The sequence below is a fragment of the Phasianus colchicus genome, chromosome 8, assembly GCF_987193195.1.
Source record: "Phasianus colchicus chromosome 8, bPhaCol1.hap1.1, whole genome shotgun sequence".
NCBI classification, from domain to species: Eukaryota; Metazoa; Chordata; class Aves; order Galliformes; family Phasianidae; genus Phasianus; species Phasianus colchicus.
Window position 1 is genome coordinate 1,042,566 of NC_143443.1, and position 18,852 is coordinate 1,061,417.

The 18,852-nt window shown below is 45.2% G+C and overlaps 1 protein-coding gene and 1 non-coding gene across 3 annotated transcripts; both read left to right on the forward strand.

Annotated features, from left to right (window-relative positions):
* Nucleotides 1-5,843: 5,843 nt before the first annotated feature.
* On the forward strand, nucleotides 5,844-18,848 carry CWF19L1 (CWF19 like cell cycle control factor 1). 2 transcript variants are annotated; one of them, XM_031602557.2, is made up of 14 exons: nucleotides 5,844-5,995; nucleotides 6,109-6,214; nucleotides 6,570-6,648; nucleotides 7,122-7,223; nucleotides 7,949-8,163; nucleotides 12,422-12,540; nucleotides 13,258-13,342; nucleotides 13,852-13,992; nucleotides 14,079-14,190; nucleotides 15,195-15,274; nucleotides 16,182-16,391; nucleotides 17,155-17,271; nucleotides 18,366-18,463; nucleotides 18,638-18,848. In XM_031602557.2, the coding sequence occupies exons 1-14, from the start codon at nucleotides 5,973-5,975 to the stop codon at nucleotides 18,780-18,782; spliced, it is 1,632 nt and encodes a 543-aa protein (XP_031458417.1). In that variant the 5' UTR covers nucleotides 5,844-5,972; the 3' UTR covers nucleotides 18,783-18,848. The 2 variants fall into 2 exon arrangements, with proteins under 2 accessions (XP_031458417.1, XP_031458419.1); XM_031602559.2 differs by having other exon boundaries at nucleotides 6,109-6,193.
* Nucleotides 16,844-16,986, forward strand: LOC116234805 (small nucleolar RNA SNORA12). Its single transcript, XR_004168206.1, has one exon. It is a non-coding gene; the product is annotated as a small nucleolar RNA SNORA12 (small nucleolar RNA).
* Nucleotides 18,849-18,852: the final 4 nt, after the last annotated feature.

Consider the following 18,852-nt stretch of genomic DNA (forward strand, 5'->3'; position numbering starts at 1 on the left):
AAAGAGTCCAGGCCCATCCGTTTGACTTCTGCCCCTTAGATATTTATAAGGATTGAAAAGGCTCCAGGCTCTCTTTATAGCCTTCCACTGTTCTCCCTCCAGCAGTTCCCCACTTCTTAAAGTGCAGAACACAGAACTGGACAGAGTACACCAGATGTGGCCTCACCAAGGGCACACTGCTGGCTCATGGCCAACTTATTTTCCTCCAGGACACCTGCCTTCTCCTCTGCAGAGCTCCTTTCCAGAAGGCCACCCCAAAACCTGTACTGATGCAGGTGGTTATTTCTCCCTAGGTGTAGAATTCTATACTAGTCATTGTTGAACCTCATCAGGTTCCTCTCTGCCTAACTCACCAGCCTGTCCAGGTCTTGCTGAGTAGCAGCACAACCTTCTGGTGTACCAGCCGCTCATCCCAGCTTTGTGCCATCACCAGACTTGCTGAGGGTGCAGTCCATTCCTCTACCCAGATCATGGATCTGAGTGAATCAGCACTGGTGTTCTGCAGTGGAGTTGGCAGATCACCAAGTGAGAGGGGCTTCCAAAAACAAACAAGCAGACAAACAAACAAGGAGAAGCCAGAGTGAGCAGGAAGCTGCCTGGAGCCCCCCCAGCACTTGATAGCAGGTGATGCACCCCTGCACATACATAGATAGCCCCCAGGAGTGTGGCAACCAGAATGGGCAAACAGGGCCTGGCACAGCAGTCAGGGCATGTCACAGCAGTTTACTTGGCTGATCATGCAAGCAGGGCACACAAGAAAAATTCAAGGCTTTCTTGTCATTTTTTTCTTTCACTTTCTTCTCATCTGGGAACACTGGGGTGCAGTGCTCTATTAGACAAAGATGGCAACCACCTACTCCAACAGTCAAGCTGACACAAAAACCCAGACATAGGGGCTTCAAACTTTCCAGGATGACATCTATAAATATCTAAGGTGTGGGGGGCAGAGTGGCAAGGCCAGACTCTTTCCAGCGGTATGTGGAGACAGGACAAGGGGAAATGGCCGAAAACTGGAGCATAGGAAGTTCCACACAAATGTGCGCAAGAACTTCTTTAGGTGAGAGTGATGGAGCACTGGAACAGGCTGCCCAGGGAGGTTGTGGAGTCTCCTTCTCTGGAGATATTCAAGACCCACCTGGATGCCTACTTATGCGACCTGGTGTAGGAAACCTGCTTTGGCAGGGGGGTTGGACTCGATGATCTTTGGAGGTCCCTTCCAACCCCTACAATTCTGTGATTCTGTGATTCTGTGATGTGCACCTAAATGGACTTCCTGAGGAGCAAAAAAGCTGCTCAGACCTTCAGTTATGGGGAACTCCAGAATCTGGAAGTCTCTCAAGGGCCTGAGAGAAACGTGTATGTCTTGGGTGTTTAGGGCAGAAGGAGCCTCCCCCTTGCTCCTCAAGTCCCTCTAAACAACAGATATGAAGCTCTAGGGATGGAAAGAGAAAACGGTCTGATTAATGGTTCAGAACAAGAAAGGGACAGCCAGAGTAGGAAGGTCCAGCCAAGGAAACCAAGACAGACCCAGTGCTGCCAAAAAAAAAAAAAAAAAAAAAGTGTAAATTCTTAGTAACTGGGGACTCCACATCGAGGGACACTAAAGCACCCATCTGTCACTCAGATAATCTCTCTAGAGAGGCTTTCTGCTTGCCGGGGGCCTGTATTTGTGACACTGGAAAGAGGCTTCCAGGTCTGATAAAGTTAGAGGACTACTATCCGCTCCTGCTCTTTCACACTTGGTCAGTAGAAGCTACAAGTAGGATATCACAAAATATAAAAAAATAAATAAATAAATAAAAAATAAAAAATAAAAAAATCCTGTATGTCTGTTAGGAAGATGTTGAAGGGATTGGGAGCCAAGGCAGTGCTCTCCTTAGTCCTCCTGGTTGGAGACTGGGATCCAGGAAGAAGGACAAGAACAGACCAGTTGAATTAATGTCTATCATTGATAGGCATACTCAGGACAGTGGGTTCCATGATCTTGGATGCACCTTTGTGTGACAGGGCTTGGTGATATGAATATAGTGCAGATGACCAGGAAGGGAAAGAACATAACAGGCAACAAGCTGGCTGGGCTTATCACCAGAGCATTAAACTTGATTTGATGGAGGAAGGACATGTACCACTGAGTGACAGGGAACAGTCACTTTAGGAAGCAGAGGAAGCAGATTTGGGAAGGGCTCTTCCAAGAAGGTAACACAGCCAACAGCCCAGCTGAAGTGCTTCTACACCAATGCAGACAGCATGGGAAATAAGCAGGAGGAGATGGAAAGTGTGGTGCTATTAGAAAATTATGACCTGAGTGATATCACAAAAATGTGCTATGGTGAACCACAAAACTGGAATACTATGATTGAGGGCCACAAACTTTTTAGAAGTAATAGTGGGGGAAAGAGGGGTGGGAGAGATACCCTCTATGTTAAGAAGTAGATCTATGGGGAAGAGCTGCCTCTGAGAAGCAGCCATGACCAGGTTGAGAGACTGAGTTAAAATTAGGGATCAGAATAATAAAGGAAATTTGGTGTTTGGGCTCTACATCTGATAAAGGGGAGCCTGTTGACAAGGTTTTTTTGCTTCAGCTACAAAAGGCATCGTGTTCTCAGGATCTCATCTGGGCATCTGTTGGGAAAACAGCATGGTGAGCTGAAAACAATCCAAGAGACTCCTGAAGCCAGGATAATTTCCTGGACAGACCATCAGGAGGTGAAGTGTTACTAGAACTGGTGCTTACTGTTGAGATCATTAAGATCAAAGGCAGCCTGGGCTGTAACTACCACAAGCTGGTCAAGTTCATGATTTTGCTCACCCAGATAATCATGATCCAGGTTCATGATCTGGGTGGGTCTGACAAAGAGCAGAGGCAGGACCCTGAATTTCAGGAAAGTGAACTTCAGAATGTTTAAGGAATTGCTGGATAAGATCCTCTGGCAAATGGTCCTTAAGGACATGGGTAAGGAAGAAGACTGGCAGCACTTTAAGGATGCCACTTTGAAAGCACAAGAGCTCTCCAGCCCCCAGCATAAGAAGTCAAGCAGAGGAGACAGGAAACAAGCATGGCTGAACAAGGACCTTCTTGTAAAGGTAAGAACTGGAAGAAGGAATGTCTGCCTGCTGTAAGTGAAGACCAGGTTCAAGATCATCTAAAGAACCTGAAGGTGCACAAGTCCATGGGACCTGATGAGATCCATCCACAGGTTCTGAGGAAACTGGCAGATAAAGTTGCTACACTGCTATCCACCATATTTGACAGATCACGGCAGTCTGTAGAAGTTCCTGCAGATTTGAAAAGATGAAACATACCCCCCATTTTCAAGAAGGGAAAAAAAAGAAGATCTAGGAAACTACAGGCCAGTCAGTCTCACATCTGCACCTGGCAAGGTCATGGAGTAGATCCTACTGAAGGCCCTACTGAGGCACATGGAAAATAAAAATGAGGTGGTGGTAGGTGAACAACATGACTCCACCAGGGGCAAATCCTGTTTGACAAACTTTGTGGCCTTTTATTATGATGAAGCTACATCATCAGTGAATAAAGGAAGAGCAGCTGACATCATCTACCCGGACCTGTGCAAAGCATTTGACACTGTCCCACGTGACATCCTGGTGACCAGACTGGAGAAAAATGGATTTAATGGATAGACCACTCACTGGATAAGGAATTGGCTGGATAGTCACACTCAGAGAGTAGTGGTCAATGGCTCAATGTCCAAATGGAGACCAGTGATGAGAAATATTCTTTAGGAATCAGTGATGGGACCAGCAGTGTTTAACATCTTTATAGGCAACATGAACAGTGGGATCAAGAGCATCCTCAGCAAGTTTGCAGATGACACCAAGCTGAATGGTGCAATTGACATGCCAGAGAGAAGGGATGCCATCCAGAGGGATCTTGTCAGGCTAGAGAGATAGGCCCATGTCAAACTCATGAAGTTCAGCAAAGCCAAGTGCAAGGTCCCACACCTGGGTCTGGGCAACAAAGGTTGGAAGGAGAATGGCTTGGGAGCAGCAGGAGACAAGGATTTTGGGGGTATTGCTTGATGAAAGACTCAACATCAGTGGACAGAGTGCACTTGCAGCCCAGAAAGTCAACCATATCCTGGGTCACATCAACAGGAGTGTGATCAGCCCCTCTGCTTGTGTGAGATCCCACCTGGAGTACTGCATCCAGTTCTGGGATCCCCAGCACAAGGGCATTGAGCTGTTGAAGTCGGTCCAGAGGAGGGCGACAAAGATGATCAGAGGGCTGGAGCACCCCCACTATGAGGACAGGCTGAGACAGTTGGGGCTCTTCAGCCTGGAGAAGATTCCTGGGGGACTTTATGGTGGCCTTCTGGTACCTGAAGAGAGCCTACAGGAAAGCTGTTCATTCATAAGGGCATGTCGAGACAGAATGTGGGGAAATGGTTTTAAACTGGAAAAGGGTAGATTTAGACTATATACTAGGAAGAAATTCTTTACTGTGAGGATGGTAAGACACTGGAACAAATTGCTCAGTGAGGTTGTGGATACCCCCTCCCTGGAGGTATTCAAGGCCTCCCTCTGTACTCAGCCCTAGTGTGGCCACACCTCAAGTACTGTGTTCAGTTTTGGGCCCCTCTCTACAAGAAGGACATTGAGGCCCTGGAGTGTGTTCAGAGAAAGGCAACAAAGCTGGTGAGGGGTCTGGAGTACAGGCCATATGAGGAGTGGCTGAGGGAACTGGGATTGTTCAGTCTGGAGAAGAGGAGGCTCAGGGGTGATCTTATCACTTTCTACAGTTGTGGAGGGAGGTTGTGGTAGGTGGGGGTCAGCCTATTCCCCCATGTAACTAGCAATAGAACTAGAGGGAATGCCTCAAGTTGCACCAGGGGAGATTCAGGTTGGATGTCAGGAAATAATACCTCTCTGAGAGAGTGGTCAAGAGCAGGAAGAGGCTGCCCAGGGAGGTGGTGGAGTCACCATCCTGAAGGTATTCAAGAAACCTTTGCTGTTATAATGAGGGACATGGTTTAGTGGAGAAATATTGGTGATAGGTGAATGGTTGGACTGGATGATCTTGGAGGTCTTTTCCAACCTTGGTGATTCTATGATTCATTCTGTGGATGGGGCTTTGGGCAACCTGGTCTAGTGGGAGGTGTCCCTGCTTATAGTAGGCGAGTTGGAACTAGATGGGACCTACTACTGACCCCTAAGGAACACCTCTAGCTACAGGCCTGAAACTAGACTGTTGTAGATAGGATACTCTTCAGACTTACACTCAAGAGAGAACTTAATCCCCTACAAAAGCTCCTTCACTAGGCTTGAACATTTCTTCCTTTGTCAAATTCTGCCCTCAGAGGGGAAAGGGTAAATGCACACAGTTTCTTCCTGCTCCCAGGAATGGTGTCTTTGGAATGTGTAAGACTTTTTGGCTTAAATAAATGTCCTGTTAGCCAAAGACTTTCCTTACAAAGCTGCCAGGGACAGCACCAGCTCTTAATAATCAGGCAGACTCTGCTGGTATTTGCTGAGGTAGTTAATGCAGCACAGGGACATTAACAGAAAACGTGGACTTCCTACTTTGCTCTGTGTCTTTTCAAGTTCCGGTGAGCAATATTACATCTTCTATAAGAGCATGGATCTGTTTGATTTAGCACTTTATTGCTAAATCACACTCTTATCTGCACCATCCCCTAACAGATCGTTTTTCCAGTCACTGACTCTGAGGCTTTGAGGCTGCCCTGCCAGCCAATTGCCCACCGCACCACTGTGTCTTTGTCTAGCTGTATGTTGGACATATTGTCCAGAAGAATACTGTAAAAAACAGCACTGAAATGTTCGCTGACATCCAAAAATTACATCAACTGGCGCTCGCGTTGCCACACGGCGGCTCTGCGCGCCGGGGTCCAGCCACCCGGACAGCAGCGGAACGGGCCGCGGTGGAGCGGGGCGGCGGCGGAGCGCTGTGCGCGGCGCACCCGGAAGCGAAGGCCGGGCCGAGGAGTTCCGCGATGGACGCGCTGCCGCTGCGCGTGTGAGCGGGACGGGAGGGGACGGGAGGGGACGGGACGGGAGGGAACGAGACGGAACGAGACGAGGTGCGGTTGTGCCGTGCTGTGGCGGTCGCTGAGGCTCTGTCTCCTTCAGGCTGGCGTGCGGCGACGTGGAGGGGCGGCTGGAGAGTCTCTTCGGGCGGGTCCGAGCCATCCAGAGCAAGAGTGGCCGCTTCGATGTGAGGCTGCGGCGGGGCCGGGTAGCGGGAGCGGGACCGGGAGCCTCCGGGTGGGGCTGAGGGAGGGCCGCGCTCAGCTCCTCTCCGACTGAGCCCTGCCTGTGGCTGCCCGCGGGGCCGAGGGGCCGCTGCCGGGGCTTGTTGTGCCCTCAGGCTTCCTTGTGCTGCACTGAGGGCCTGGGGAGTACGAACCTGTGGGACGGGAATGCTGCTCCTCCTTTTGCGAGTGTAGCGGTACCACCGAGCGCAGACACTTTTCTTTACCCAGTGGCTGGGGGGAGATGCACAATGCCTCGAAGCGAAGCATCCCACCGCCGAAGCGCTCTGCCTTGCCTTTGGTGTTTTGTGTGACTCTCTTTTGGTGTGGTGGTTCCAGATGCTGTTGTGCGTCGGGGATTTCTTCAGCTCCACTTCTGATGCTGAATGGGCAGAGTATCGTTCGGGGGCTAAGAAAGGTAAGGAAGGAGTTGTCACTCCCCATAGCAAATGCATTGGCGTGCTGGGGGCTGTGCTGGCAGGCAACCCACTTACCCGCGTCCTTAAAATCTTGCTTGGCTGTGCGAGCTGTCCACACAAAGCTGTCTCATTTCCTGTGAGGGCTCAGCATGGGGAGCCTAAGCAATCTCATATAGCTGGACTGTGAGAACTGAAACTTCACGCACAAGTCTAGTGTCACCCTAGAGACAATGTAGGCCATGGATCACTCAGGGGCATCATTTAGAGGATGCACCTTAAAGCATCTGGTGATGAGAAAAGCATTTTGTTCAAACAGCAGGTTCAGGGGTCTTTTTCTGAAGGAAATTTTCTTGTTTGTGGTTATGGCTCCTTCGCTGAGAAGGAGGGGTGTTGGGATGGTTGTGATTCCTGGTACAAATGGGTGACATGTACTTCATGTACTTTATACCAGACTGATCATTTTCTTCTTCAGCTCCAATTCCAACCTTCGTGCTCGGCGCTAACAACCAAGAAACCATGCACTGTTTTCCACATGTCACTGGCTGCGAATTAGCTGAGAACATCACTTACTTAGGTAATGTACTTGTGTGATGCTGCTTTCAAGAACATTTTGTGATCTTTGTGCTTTAACTCATCCTTCCTTTTTTTTTCTTGAAGTTTTAAGATGTCATCTCTTAATCTTGCAACAAGACTGGAGTTGAACTATTTGTTCAACTTTTTTGTTGTTGTCGTTTTCTAACACACACTGAATACCCAAAAGAAAAAGATGTTGAAAGAGTCTTTTGATTGAGAACATATTCCCGTCCTGTGCTTCTCTCTGTGCAGTGGAGGTTTCCTATAAGAAGCGTAATTGTGCTGTGCTCCATGGTTGTACTAAAGTAGCAAAGATAAAAAGTACAATCATCAAAGGTAATGAAATGATAGCAAAACTAAAAGGAAAGGTTAATTTCTTTTTAGAATCTTGCCTGACAAAAATAGTTACAAAGGAACTTGCAATTGGCTTTTTTATTTTCAGTCTTCATACTGAGCTTTTATTATCAATTGATTGTAGGGAAGCAAGATAGCAGTGAGGAGAGAAAATTGGGGGTTGTATAAACAGCTTCACCATAAAGCAGATTTTGAGCAGATTTTGGCACTAAAATGTCGTCTTAGAATTTACGAGCACAGAAAATGAGCTGCCTGTAAGAAAGGTTTCAGTCAAAGTAAGGCAGGACTGCTAAATCTGGCTCTCTGCTTATGATACAAATGAGATTACCTGCAGCTTTTGAATCTCAGGTGTGTGTTTGTGCATTCATGCAGGCCGTCGAGGTCTTTTCAGTGGTACTTCAGGACTGCAGATCGCATACCTGAGTGGCACCGAGTCTCAGGAGGAGCCAACTCCTGCCTACAGCTTTAGTTCAAAGGATGTGACAGAATTAAAGTCATCTTTGTTATCAACCCCAAACTTCAAGGGTGTAGATATACTGCTGACTTCCCCCTGGCCCAGAGATGTTGAGAGTTTTGCCAACAGCCCAGTAAGTCTTCTGTTTTCTGGTGGAATGAATTTCCAGGTGTATCTAACAAATGATGGCATCTCTGCTTGCTTTGGCTGTTTAGAGAAGGACCCTCCTGATTGTTTTGTTTGTTTGTTTGTTTTTAATTTACTAATGTAAGGGCTTTATAGGATAATTTCCTGAAAGAGCTTTCTTTCCATGGACATTATATCAATTTCTATAGAAAAGCTAATGTTCAATAACTAAAGATTTTAGCATGCTGTGCTCAGACCATGAGGCTGTACCTCCTGGAGATACTGTTCATTTGGAACTGTTTTTTTCTCAGCAGTCTGTGTCCTACAGACTTAGTCCCACTGGGACGTCATCTAGTCCAATCCCCCTGCAATAAAGAGGGACATCTTCAGCTAGATCAGGGTGCTCAGCTCCCTGTCCCATGGACAAGGTGTCCACCGCATCTCTGAGCAACCTGTTTCAGTACTTCACCAGTCTTATTATAAAAACCGTTTTCCTTATATCCAGTCTAAATCACCCTTCTTGGGTGAAATAATTTCTCCTTGTCTTATCACAACAGACCCTGCTAAAGAGTCTGTCCCCTTCTTTCTTGCAGCCCCACTTTAGATACTGAAAGGCCACTATCAGTCTTCCCAGAGCTTTTTCTTCTCCAGGCTGATCAGCCTGAGCTCTCTTAGCCTTTTCTCACACAAGAGGTGTTCCATCCCTTGGACCATTTTTCTGGCCCTCCTCTGGATGCATTCCAGCAGGTCCATATCTTTCCTGCACTAAGGATTCCACATGTGGATGCAGTGCTCCAGGTGAGGTCTCACAGCACAGAGCAGAGGGGGACGATCCCTCACCCTTCTGGCCACACTGCTTTGGATGCAGTCCAGGATATGGTTGGCTTTCTGGGCTGCGAGGGCACAGTGCTGGCTCATGTCCAGCTACTCTCCATCAGTGCACCCAAGTTCTTTTTGGCAGGGCTGTGCTTTGTCCTTTCCTCCCCTTGTTTGTATTGATAGTGGGGCTTGCTTTGACTCAGGTGCAAGACCTTGCTTTTTAGAACCTCTTTGTTCACCTGGGCCCACTGCTTGAGGTCTCTCTGGATGGCATCCCTTCACTCAAGCATGTTAACTGCAACACGGCTTGGTGTCACTTTCAAGCTTTCTGAGGGTGCACTCAATCTCACCATGAATGTCATTGATGAAGATATTAAAGAGCATAAAGAGGATCCTGACTCTGCAAGGGCAAATCCAGTTGCACAATTATGATGCACAAGAAGCCTGGGACTGCAGTTGTCTTCTTAGTTTTTAGTAAGTCTTCATGCTGCCAGGATGTTTATGTTGTTTCATCAGAGGTAAAATTCATCTTAATCCTTCTTTTCTGCCCTCTCTGAGCAATCCTTCATCATTCTTCAACTGATCGTGCTTTGCCTTAAATTTAAATTGGTATCTTTCCTCACTAGCTTGTTTGATTTTGAAGAAGGTTATAGAAATGTCAGGTTTTTATTCCATTAAATTTTGTAAAGTTTTTTTTTCCTTGTATAAATATTGGGGTTTTTTTTTGTAATATCCTCATTGTGGCATTGTTCTGGTATCTCAGCAGATTTAATCTGATCTACATGAGCTCCTTGACCCTAAAGCAGTGTTCTAAAGGAGACTTCCTTAGTGATTTCTTCAGTGGTGTTAAATAAAAGCTGCTTTGTCTGCTTTCACAGCTTACTTCAGTCCAGGCTTAGAAGGTGGTCAAGATGGTCCCTCAGATTTTTTATCCTTTTTTCCCCTTCAGTTCTTTAATCGGTAGAGGAAACTTGTGTCAGACTTCCTCAGTACTTACATCCTCGTGCCTCCTGCCAGATGCCTTTGCCAAACACAGGTTACTACTTAAAACTCGCATCAGGCTTGGATGCCAGTTTGTGCTTTTATATGACATGTGAAAGGAAAAAGGAAAGCTTACATCCCAGATCCCTCAAGAGCAGCTTTCTCTTTGGCACTGCTGAAGTCCAGAGGTGTAGAAATGTTGGTTGTAAAGGAGCTCTGCAGTCTTCCTGTCCAACCTCTGCCTTGAGTTGATGTTGCTGTAAGAGTGCCACAGGTGTTTCTTCAATGTTTCTTGTTCCCTCTAACCAGCCTTTCTGATACTTGTGAACTTCAGCATTCCCAAAGTAGATGTGAGTGAAGTTGAATCCCATTCACTGGGGCATCTCCAAGGGCTTGCTAAAATGGAGTGTGTGTCTCTGATTATTTCTTCAGGTGTCCGTCAGCTGTTCTGAAAGGTTTGGTTCCTCCTTTGTCTGGATTTTGAGGATATGTTTACATTGTGTCTAATTCGCGGTTGTAACTGTTGCTCTGCAGAAGGGACTTGCCTGTGAACTCAGATGATCTGAAACTTCCCTGGAGAAGAATGCTATGTGTAACAGACACTTTGTTTCCTCATTGTCTTTTCACTTCTGAAAAAAAATACTGTCTCTGAAAGCATTAAAAAATGTCTTCCTTCTCCCTCCATAAAATAACCCCGCTACCACCAACAACACAAAAAAACAAAACAAAACAACAACCCCACTAGGCTATGTAGTTGGAGAGAAAAAAGATGTAGGGATGTTCTCACTTAAAGAGACAAATTGTGTCTAGACCTTCACACTGGGATGCTCTGTAGTAATTCAGCATATTGTTCCACTCTTCTTGGTTTCCCTCAGCTTGAATTTCTGCAAATGTGCTGTTTGGATAAATATAAATATATAAATAATATATAAACATATATATAAATAATATATAAACAGATAAATATATTAGTAAATATAATAATCAAATAGACATCTTGCTGAAATGTGTGCTTCAGGACCTGAAGATTTCATTAACGTCTTTAAAATTTCCTTGTGTGCTAAGACAGTGAAATCCCATCGCTCCAGTAACAGCAAATTTGATGAATGAACAATAAGTTCTGCTTTTTTGCCACCTGAAGTTTCTTGTGCAGTAAAAATGGTGTGAGAAGTTAATTGCATGAGTGAGAATTAACTTCCTGGAGAATATCCTTTCCTGAAATGGTTCTTAGGTCTGACCATTTTCAGTGGGACTGAAACCAGCAAGATCTCAGGGTACTGCTGTTATCCTCTGCCACACCTGCTGCAAGGGCAGCAGAAAGAAGTACAGAGAGGAAAGCTGCTTTGCTGGGAGTAGGTGTATGCCTGTACAACTGCACTTCTTGTTGAGCTCCATGAGGTTCCTGTCAGCCCATTTCTTCAGCCTCTCTGAGTCCCTCTGGGTGGCTGCACAGCCCTCTGGTGAGTCAGTCACTCACCCCAGTTTTTTATGTCATCTGCAAATTTATTGAAGGTGCACTCTACTCCATCATCCAGATCGTTACTGAAGATGTTAAAAAGGACTGAACCCAGTACTGTCTCCTGGGGTGCACCCCTCATTACTGGCCTCAAGTGAAAATTTGCACTACTGACCTCTGCCCTCTGGGTCCTACTGTTCAGGTAGTTTTCAACCCAGCTCATTGCACATCCAGCCCATACTTCAGCAGCTTCCCTATGAGGATCTGTTGGGGGACACTGTCAAAGGCAATACCCACAGCTCCCCACTAATTCATCAGGCTGATTGTTTCATTATAGAAGCTCATCGGACTGATCAGGCCTGACTTCCTCTCGATGAAACCTGATGATTTTCTATGCTTTCTTGCCTGGAAATAGTTACTTTTTACCAAAAAAATCTTTACCAAAAATAATACTTTGTAGGTAACAGGCCTTGACAATTTCTGAACTTCTGTTTTCCCCTGCTCCTTTCTTTCCTTACTTTGCTTTTCAGTCTAAGGCTAATGAAGAACAGACAGCCCAAAAGTAGTTCTAAGCCTGCTCTTTGGTTGTGTTTTGTTTTTGATTTCTCAGGGACAGGAGAAAACATTTTGTTTCATTGGGAAACTTTAGCATTTTCCTATTCACTTGACTCACACACTGGTTAAAATGTGCCTTAATGATTTTGACCTATATTGCTGTTTGCCAAAACTCATTCTGTGCTTCAATTGCTTCACAAGATCAATAAAGGGAAAATAGGACAAATTTGTAAAGTGAAATGACTGGATGTAAACCTTGGGTATGGAAAATGATGTAAATGAGTAGACTTGGATTGGAGATAAGAAATCAAACCATGTTCACTTTTATGCTTCAAGGAATGGCAACAGCCACGGTCATAACCTCTACATTTCCAGCAAGCAGTTCAGTATAAGCAATTTATTTTCACTGCAGTCTGACAGAGTTTTTAGAATAAAACTTGTTTTATATTTGTAGGGAGAAATAGATACCAAAAAATGTGGTTCCACTTTAATATCTGATCTAGCTGCAAGTCTCAAGCCAAGGTATCACTTTGCTGCGCTGGAGAAGGCCTATTATGAAAGACTTCCTTACAGGTTTGTAAGACATTGTGAAATCTCATTTATTTTGAAATAAGAGTTCAATTTTTAAAGAACTTCAGTGTAGTTTTATGAAGTCATCTGGTTCCTTTAAATCTTTGTTTTTCCAGTAATGAGTCGAGATTGTTTCTCAGATGTCTCTTCTGATAACAGTTCTTTCTGCCTCAAAAACTGTGCAGTCCCTGCTAACACTTACCCGAGAATGTCAGAGTGAATCTGACACCAAATCACTTGTTCTGAGTTCCATTTCAGTAATGTTCAGCCTAGTTCTGGGGGTACCTCTGAAGGTGTATTGTGGAAAAGCTCTCATACAGTGAAGAATTTGGTGTCTTCAGATATAACTTTGAATACAAAATGTGACTGTTAAAATAATGTAGGTGTCCGAACAACGTTCAGAGAAAATTAAGGCTGTCTTGTGAATGCTGGCAAAGATCATTACCTTTATTATAGCAAATACATTTTAAAATGGAAGTTGTTTTCAGTCCAGTAAAATGTCCTCTCAGCTGTGTGTTCGGTCTGCTGTGAGATCTCATTTTTGTCTGTGTGGTTGTTGGTTGTTAGATCTCACAAGTCTTTTTGCTCTCAGGCCTTCTTGTTCTGGGTGAAAGCCTACATGTAAGTGATGTGGTGTCTGAGTTCCTTCATGGAGGACATGTGGTTTTCCCACTACTCTTTAAGTATATGCCAATACAATCAAGTTTTGCTTCCATACAGAAATCACACAGTGCTGCAGGAGACCCCACAACATGTGACCAGATTTATTGCTCTTGCTGAAGTTGGCAATAAAAGCAAGAAAAAGGTACTTGTACTCCTGAATCTTCTTTTCTCAGGTACAAACAACATGGCAGTAAGCCCTAATTTAGCTAGTCATAGGACAGTGTGAATCATACCGAAGTGGAGGTGTCTGTTGAGTAACATGGCATTTGCCCATCATGTCAGAGGGGTATAGAATGCCGGATGTGTTCTTAAGCACTTCCGTTTCTCTCTCTACCTGGTCTAATGGCATTTAGCTGGAAGACAGCTGCAAAGGAAAATGGCCAGAAAGCTGCCATCCTTCCCTCTTCCTCAGCCTCTTTGGATAATTTTCTCTTCCCATGGCTTCCCTTAGGAAGGAAACAATTTACATAAGAACCCTTACAAATCACTTAAAATAACTTTTGGGGTGACATAAGTTGCTTACTTTTTTAACCCTTATAAAAAGTTACAGAGTATTGATACAGAAGGATGTTGGTAGTTTACAGCTGACCTCTTCAGAGTTGCAATCATTGCAAAAGCTTTTTGCATTTGAGCCATCTGTTTTTCTTCCAGTATCTGTATGCATTCAGCATTGTCCCCATGAGTTTGATGGACCCTGCAGAGCTAGTAAAACAGCCCCAGGATGTCACTGAAAATCCATACCGGAAGTTGCAGAAGGGTGCACAGAAGACCAAAGTACTTGGGTGTGCAGAGGTACTGCTGCAGTCTGCTGCATGGATGCGCTCTGTGACTCTCTGGGATGCAGGTACAACAGGTTTTGGTTTTCATTTTCTAACCAGGAAGAAACAGCATGTCAGTTTTTCTTTGATTTGAACAAGCATCATGGGAAAAAACGTCCCTCAGACGGGAAGGATAGAGGGAGCTCCCAAACCAAGCAAGCCAAAAAGCCCCGTAAGTATGTGAATGCTTTTTTTCCCAAGAACTTTACTAGAGGTATCGGTCCATTTCACTCATTTTATTTCAGGCTGTTCAGCTGTTCATATCATCTTGAAAATGTGCTAGATGGTTTGGGTGTACAGAGGAATGAACAGCCGCTTGCTTCCTAGAAACCTAACGAAAAGTAGTTAAATAAAAGGCGAAAGTATAGTTTAAAAACTAGATCTGGGGGGGTTGAGCTGGTGCTGTTTACCTTGTGAAGCTGACAACAGGCAGTTCTACAGACTAGCTTGTTCTGTAGGGCGTAGTGTACCCTTGTGTACTTAGTATGATTTCCTTTTCTTGATAAGAAATTCCAGAAGACTTTAGGAGCCTCGTAGCACTCTTTTGCACTGATACAAACTCCAGGCTTGGACCTCTGGTTCCCTGTGGTTCTTGGCAGAGGCTTATCTCATACTGCATTTGTAAAGCTGCTTGTCTGTTCCTGTACAAAGCCTACAGCTGTGAATGTGGTGTTTGACCCTAATAAAAGGCCTAGCTTATCGATGTCATCAGTTTATAGTAAGGGTCAGTTAAGGTATTGCAATCTGGGTGTGGAATCACGTTTTCAGTGTGAGAAATAGGCCAGAACTAGCACGTGTGTTTGACAGCATCTGTGCTTATCTATACTTGTGTGATAGTTTCATCTCATTTTGATTTGTTTTTTTTTTTTTAAATTCACTGGTGCTTTTTTTACTAGTGAGCTGTAAACACTATGTTCCTGGAAATAATGTTCTTCCAGTAAATTGGAGCACTCAATGATGATGTCAGATGATGACTGCCACCTGCTCCTCTTACTGGAACTTCCCACAGGGCATCAGTTCTCCAGCCAGATTCTGCTTCCCAGAGCCATGCCCTTCAGCACTACATCAGCTGGGAAATGGAGCTGGAAAATGCAGCTCTTCCAGGTCTTGTTCCATTCATCATTCCAACCAACAAGCTTTATGCTAACACTTGTTTCTCTTTCCTATCCCATAAAGCACAGCCCACAGGGCCCTGTTGGTTCTGTCTTGCTAGCCCAGAAGTGGAGAAGCACTTGGTTGTTAGCATTGGTACACACGTAAGTAACAATAGTACATTCTTTTCTACATGCCAGCAAAATCATGTTAAGATGTAGCAATATTTATTTTAAAAAGGGAGAAGGAAAAAAAAGCGAACAACCTTTATTTGGAGCGGACTCAGTTTTCTTTTTAGTTTCTTTGCATTTACTCCTACAGAAGACATAAGTAGATAGTCACAAGTCTTTTGAAAAATAAAACGTGTCCCTCTTTTGCTTGAGCAGATGAATTATTGAGCCGGAAGACTTTTTGGTGTGCAGACTTCATGATTTTATTATGTTACAATCTGCCAGAATTCAGTGTAAACTGGAATCTGTGTTGGCAATAGGATGCGTTGGTGGAGTTATACCAAAAGCATCTGGGATGACTGGTTCTGATTTTTTCACATGCAGATTAAACAGAAGATAAGACAGCTTTTACATCAAGATCTCAAAGTACTTTTTGGAGGTTAACTAAATGATTGACACCTTTGCTTTGCCTCCAGTCCTTGCTCCTATATAGTGCAATCTACTTGAAGATGATACAGTGGCAATTTTATCTGGTTTTGGTTGGAAAGTAGATATACATTTTCAAAGGGATTTTCTTGTCAATGTAAGAAATTCTGGTAGCACTAGTAAAGTTCACTCAGGTGTCTTTCTGCAGGCCAGGCATTCTCTGGCACTTGAAGAAAAAAAGTTGTTAAAAGTTGTTTTTAACCTTTTTCACTTTCTTTGCCTTTCTCTTTCCTCTAGTAATTAATGAATTACTAATTAACAGTTCCTAATAAGCGACACGGTAGAAAACCGTACTGTTCCTGAGGCAGAATTGCTAGGCTAGGGAATGGTCAAGAGTGCAGCCAGAGAGCACAAGTAACTTTCCACAGTGTGTTAAGTGTTGTTGATAGTAACTATGTGTATTGTTTCACTCCAGTGCTACCTTGCCCTGGCCAAGGGTGGCTTATTACCTGATCATGTCTTGATTTTGCCTATTGGGCACTATCAGTCAGTGGTTGACTTGTCTTCAGAGGTGATGGAAGAAGTGACCAAGTACAAATCTGCCCTGAAGGAATTTTTCAGAAGCAAGGGGAAGAGATATGTCTTATTTGAAAGGAACTATAAGAGTCAGCATCTGCAGTTACAGGTATGGTTTCAGTGTATATTAAGAGGACACAGCTGTGCACTTCTCCATGACTGAACTGAAAGGGAAAGCTCACTTTCAGCTTTTCCAGAGTATGGGCAGTATTCTGCCCACAAACAGGCAGAACAAAAGCAATACCCACGTTGTGTGATGGTTCTGCCACAATCCTTAAATTCTTCATATTATAGCAGCACAGCATTGACTGTGTTGAACAGGCAAGGAAAACTTCTCTCTGCATAGATATGATTTAAAAACCTCATGGGGATTCCAGACAAGGTTTTATAACTGGTTTCTTACTCTGATCTGCTCCCATGGGCATACAAGGTGCAGTGCTCACCGTGCAACTGTAGTAGGCTGACAATGTAAGAATATGTGCAGAATTCTGATTGTTGTCTACCAGTACCAACCCTTTGGTGTGATTTTTTTTTTCTTCCCTTGTGCATCAGTTAGTGGTTTATTGTGGTGGTTTCTTTGTTTGGCAGATCTGTAACTGTATCAGAGCGGCCTGAAACTACCGCAGAGATCAAAAAGGAGAGAGACTGTGCTGAGAACTTTTTCAGGCTCTTAGTTCTCAGCTTTTTATTCAACTCCTATAGAAGATTTCTCATAAGTTTAAATCTGTACAGGTGGGTGCTCAGCCACCCTGTTTGATGATATTGCACAGAACTGAGGAGCATATCAGCTCCAGTGATGGAACAATTGCTTTCTGTGACTCAGTGGTTTCCCTCATCTTTACTTCTTTGGAAACATCTGTCTCTTTCTCCAGGTGATTCCTGTCCCACTGGACTATACTTCTGAAGACATTAAGGAGTGCTTTATTACACAGGCACAGGAGCAACAGATGGAACTGTTAGAAATCCCAGAGCACTCAGATATCACGCAGGTACAAAATACTTTCACCTGCCTTCACCTCTGCCCTGTCAGGGCTGCTGTTTCCCTCTGAGGTCACTTTGTGGGGTAAGGTTAAGCTGTTTGGAAGCAGACTTAATTTGGAGCCCACGTGCCAGTTGTGTTCAGCTCCTCATTAAATTCCTACCAATGTCACAAGATGTGTTGCTTATCTGAATAGCAAGTCCTTTGCCTGCAGCATTTGTTGACTGCCCTCAGAGGGTCTCAAGTATATATCATCTTTGCATTTGATGGAGGTCTGTGCTGCTAGGTTTGTTCAGCACTTCTGTCACAATGCAGATTGCTAAGATGTCCCCTGGATTCCTCTGCCTGGCTTTTCCTAGTGGTAAAACTCAAAATATAACTAAGGTTTGTGCCTCATCTTCGTGCCTGACTTGAATGGCAGGGATAATAACTCTGGTCACATTATTCTAGCTACGTGTAAGGCCTGCTAAACTCACTCCTACTGAACACCAACCCCCTTCCAGCATCACTGCTCATCAGGTAGTTTTAATTTCCCCTAGGTAAGAGTTCTCTAACTTGAGAAGTGCAGTTGTACTCTCTTCACATTATTTTACTCTTTTTCCTCTATAATATACCATATTAGCTCAGGCAGTTCTGATCCAGGCTCAGTTATTTACTGTCCCTATAATGCAATCTGCAGAGTCAACCAGAAGAAATATTAAAGCAGTGTACTGTCTGCTACCTTGCATTGCAAAGGCAGACACCATTCCAGAAGAAAGCAAAGCAATCCATCACTTCCTCATTCTTTGGGGATTATGAGATCTACCACTGATGCAGTTTGGAATATGTGCTGCAGCCTGGGCTGGCTAAAGAACTGCAGCCAGAACCTCTCTCATTCTGAGTGGCATCCAGGTGGGTAGGAGAGGGATAAGCCTCTTTCAATGTTTCATTAGTGAAAAAGTCTGCAGCTCGCACTGCACAGACACAGAGTAAAGCCCTCTTCTGTGGCTTCCTGATGTAGGCAGGATGTGTGTGCATGTGTCACACATGCCTTGGGAAAACATTTAGGGGAAACCTGGCTCCCTTTGGCACCAACGAGCCTCAGCATCCCTCCTTCCTACACAGGTGGTGCAGCCAGGCACGCCGTACTTCTATGTGGAGCTGGACACAGGCGAGAAGCTCTTCCACCGTATCCGGGGCAGCTTCCCACTGCAGTTTGGCAGGTGGGTGTGTCACTTTCTGTACCCTTCCATTTCCCGTTCTCCTCCCTTTTCCCCCACTCTTTTCCTCCCCCCTTTTTTCTCCCTTCTCCCCCTCCCCCCCTCCCTTTCCTCCCTTTTCCCTGTTGTCCTTGGCACAGGGCGCTGTGCCGGGCGCTGATGCCGTCTGTCCGGCAGGGCGGTGCTGGCCAGCGGTGCCCTGCTGGCGCTCCCTCAGCGCTCCGACTGGCGCAGCTGCACGGCGGCCCGGCCCGAGGAGGCGGCGCAGGCCAGCGCCTTCCGTCGCGACTTCCAGCCCTTCGACTTCGCCTTGCGGGACTGACGTCGGAGCGGCAGGCGGGCGGGAGGCGCGCTGACGCGGCAATAAAGGCGGAGCTACGGGCGCGGAGCTG

What these genes read in the sequence shown, in the direction of transcription:
- CWF19L1 (XM_031602557.2), top strand. Translation starts at nt 5,973, where the DNA reads ATGGACGCGCTGCCGCTGCGCGT. An exon ending in GCAATAAAAGCAAGAAAAAG is followed by an intron (nt 13,343 to 13,851) that starts GTACTTGTACTC and finishes TTTTTCTTCCAG; the next exon opens with TATCTGTATGCATTCAGCAT. An exon ending in AGCACTCAGATATCACGCAG is followed by an intron (nt 17,272 to 18,365) that starts GTACAAAATACT and finishes CTTCCTACACAG; the next exon opens with GTGGTGCAGCCAGGCACGCC.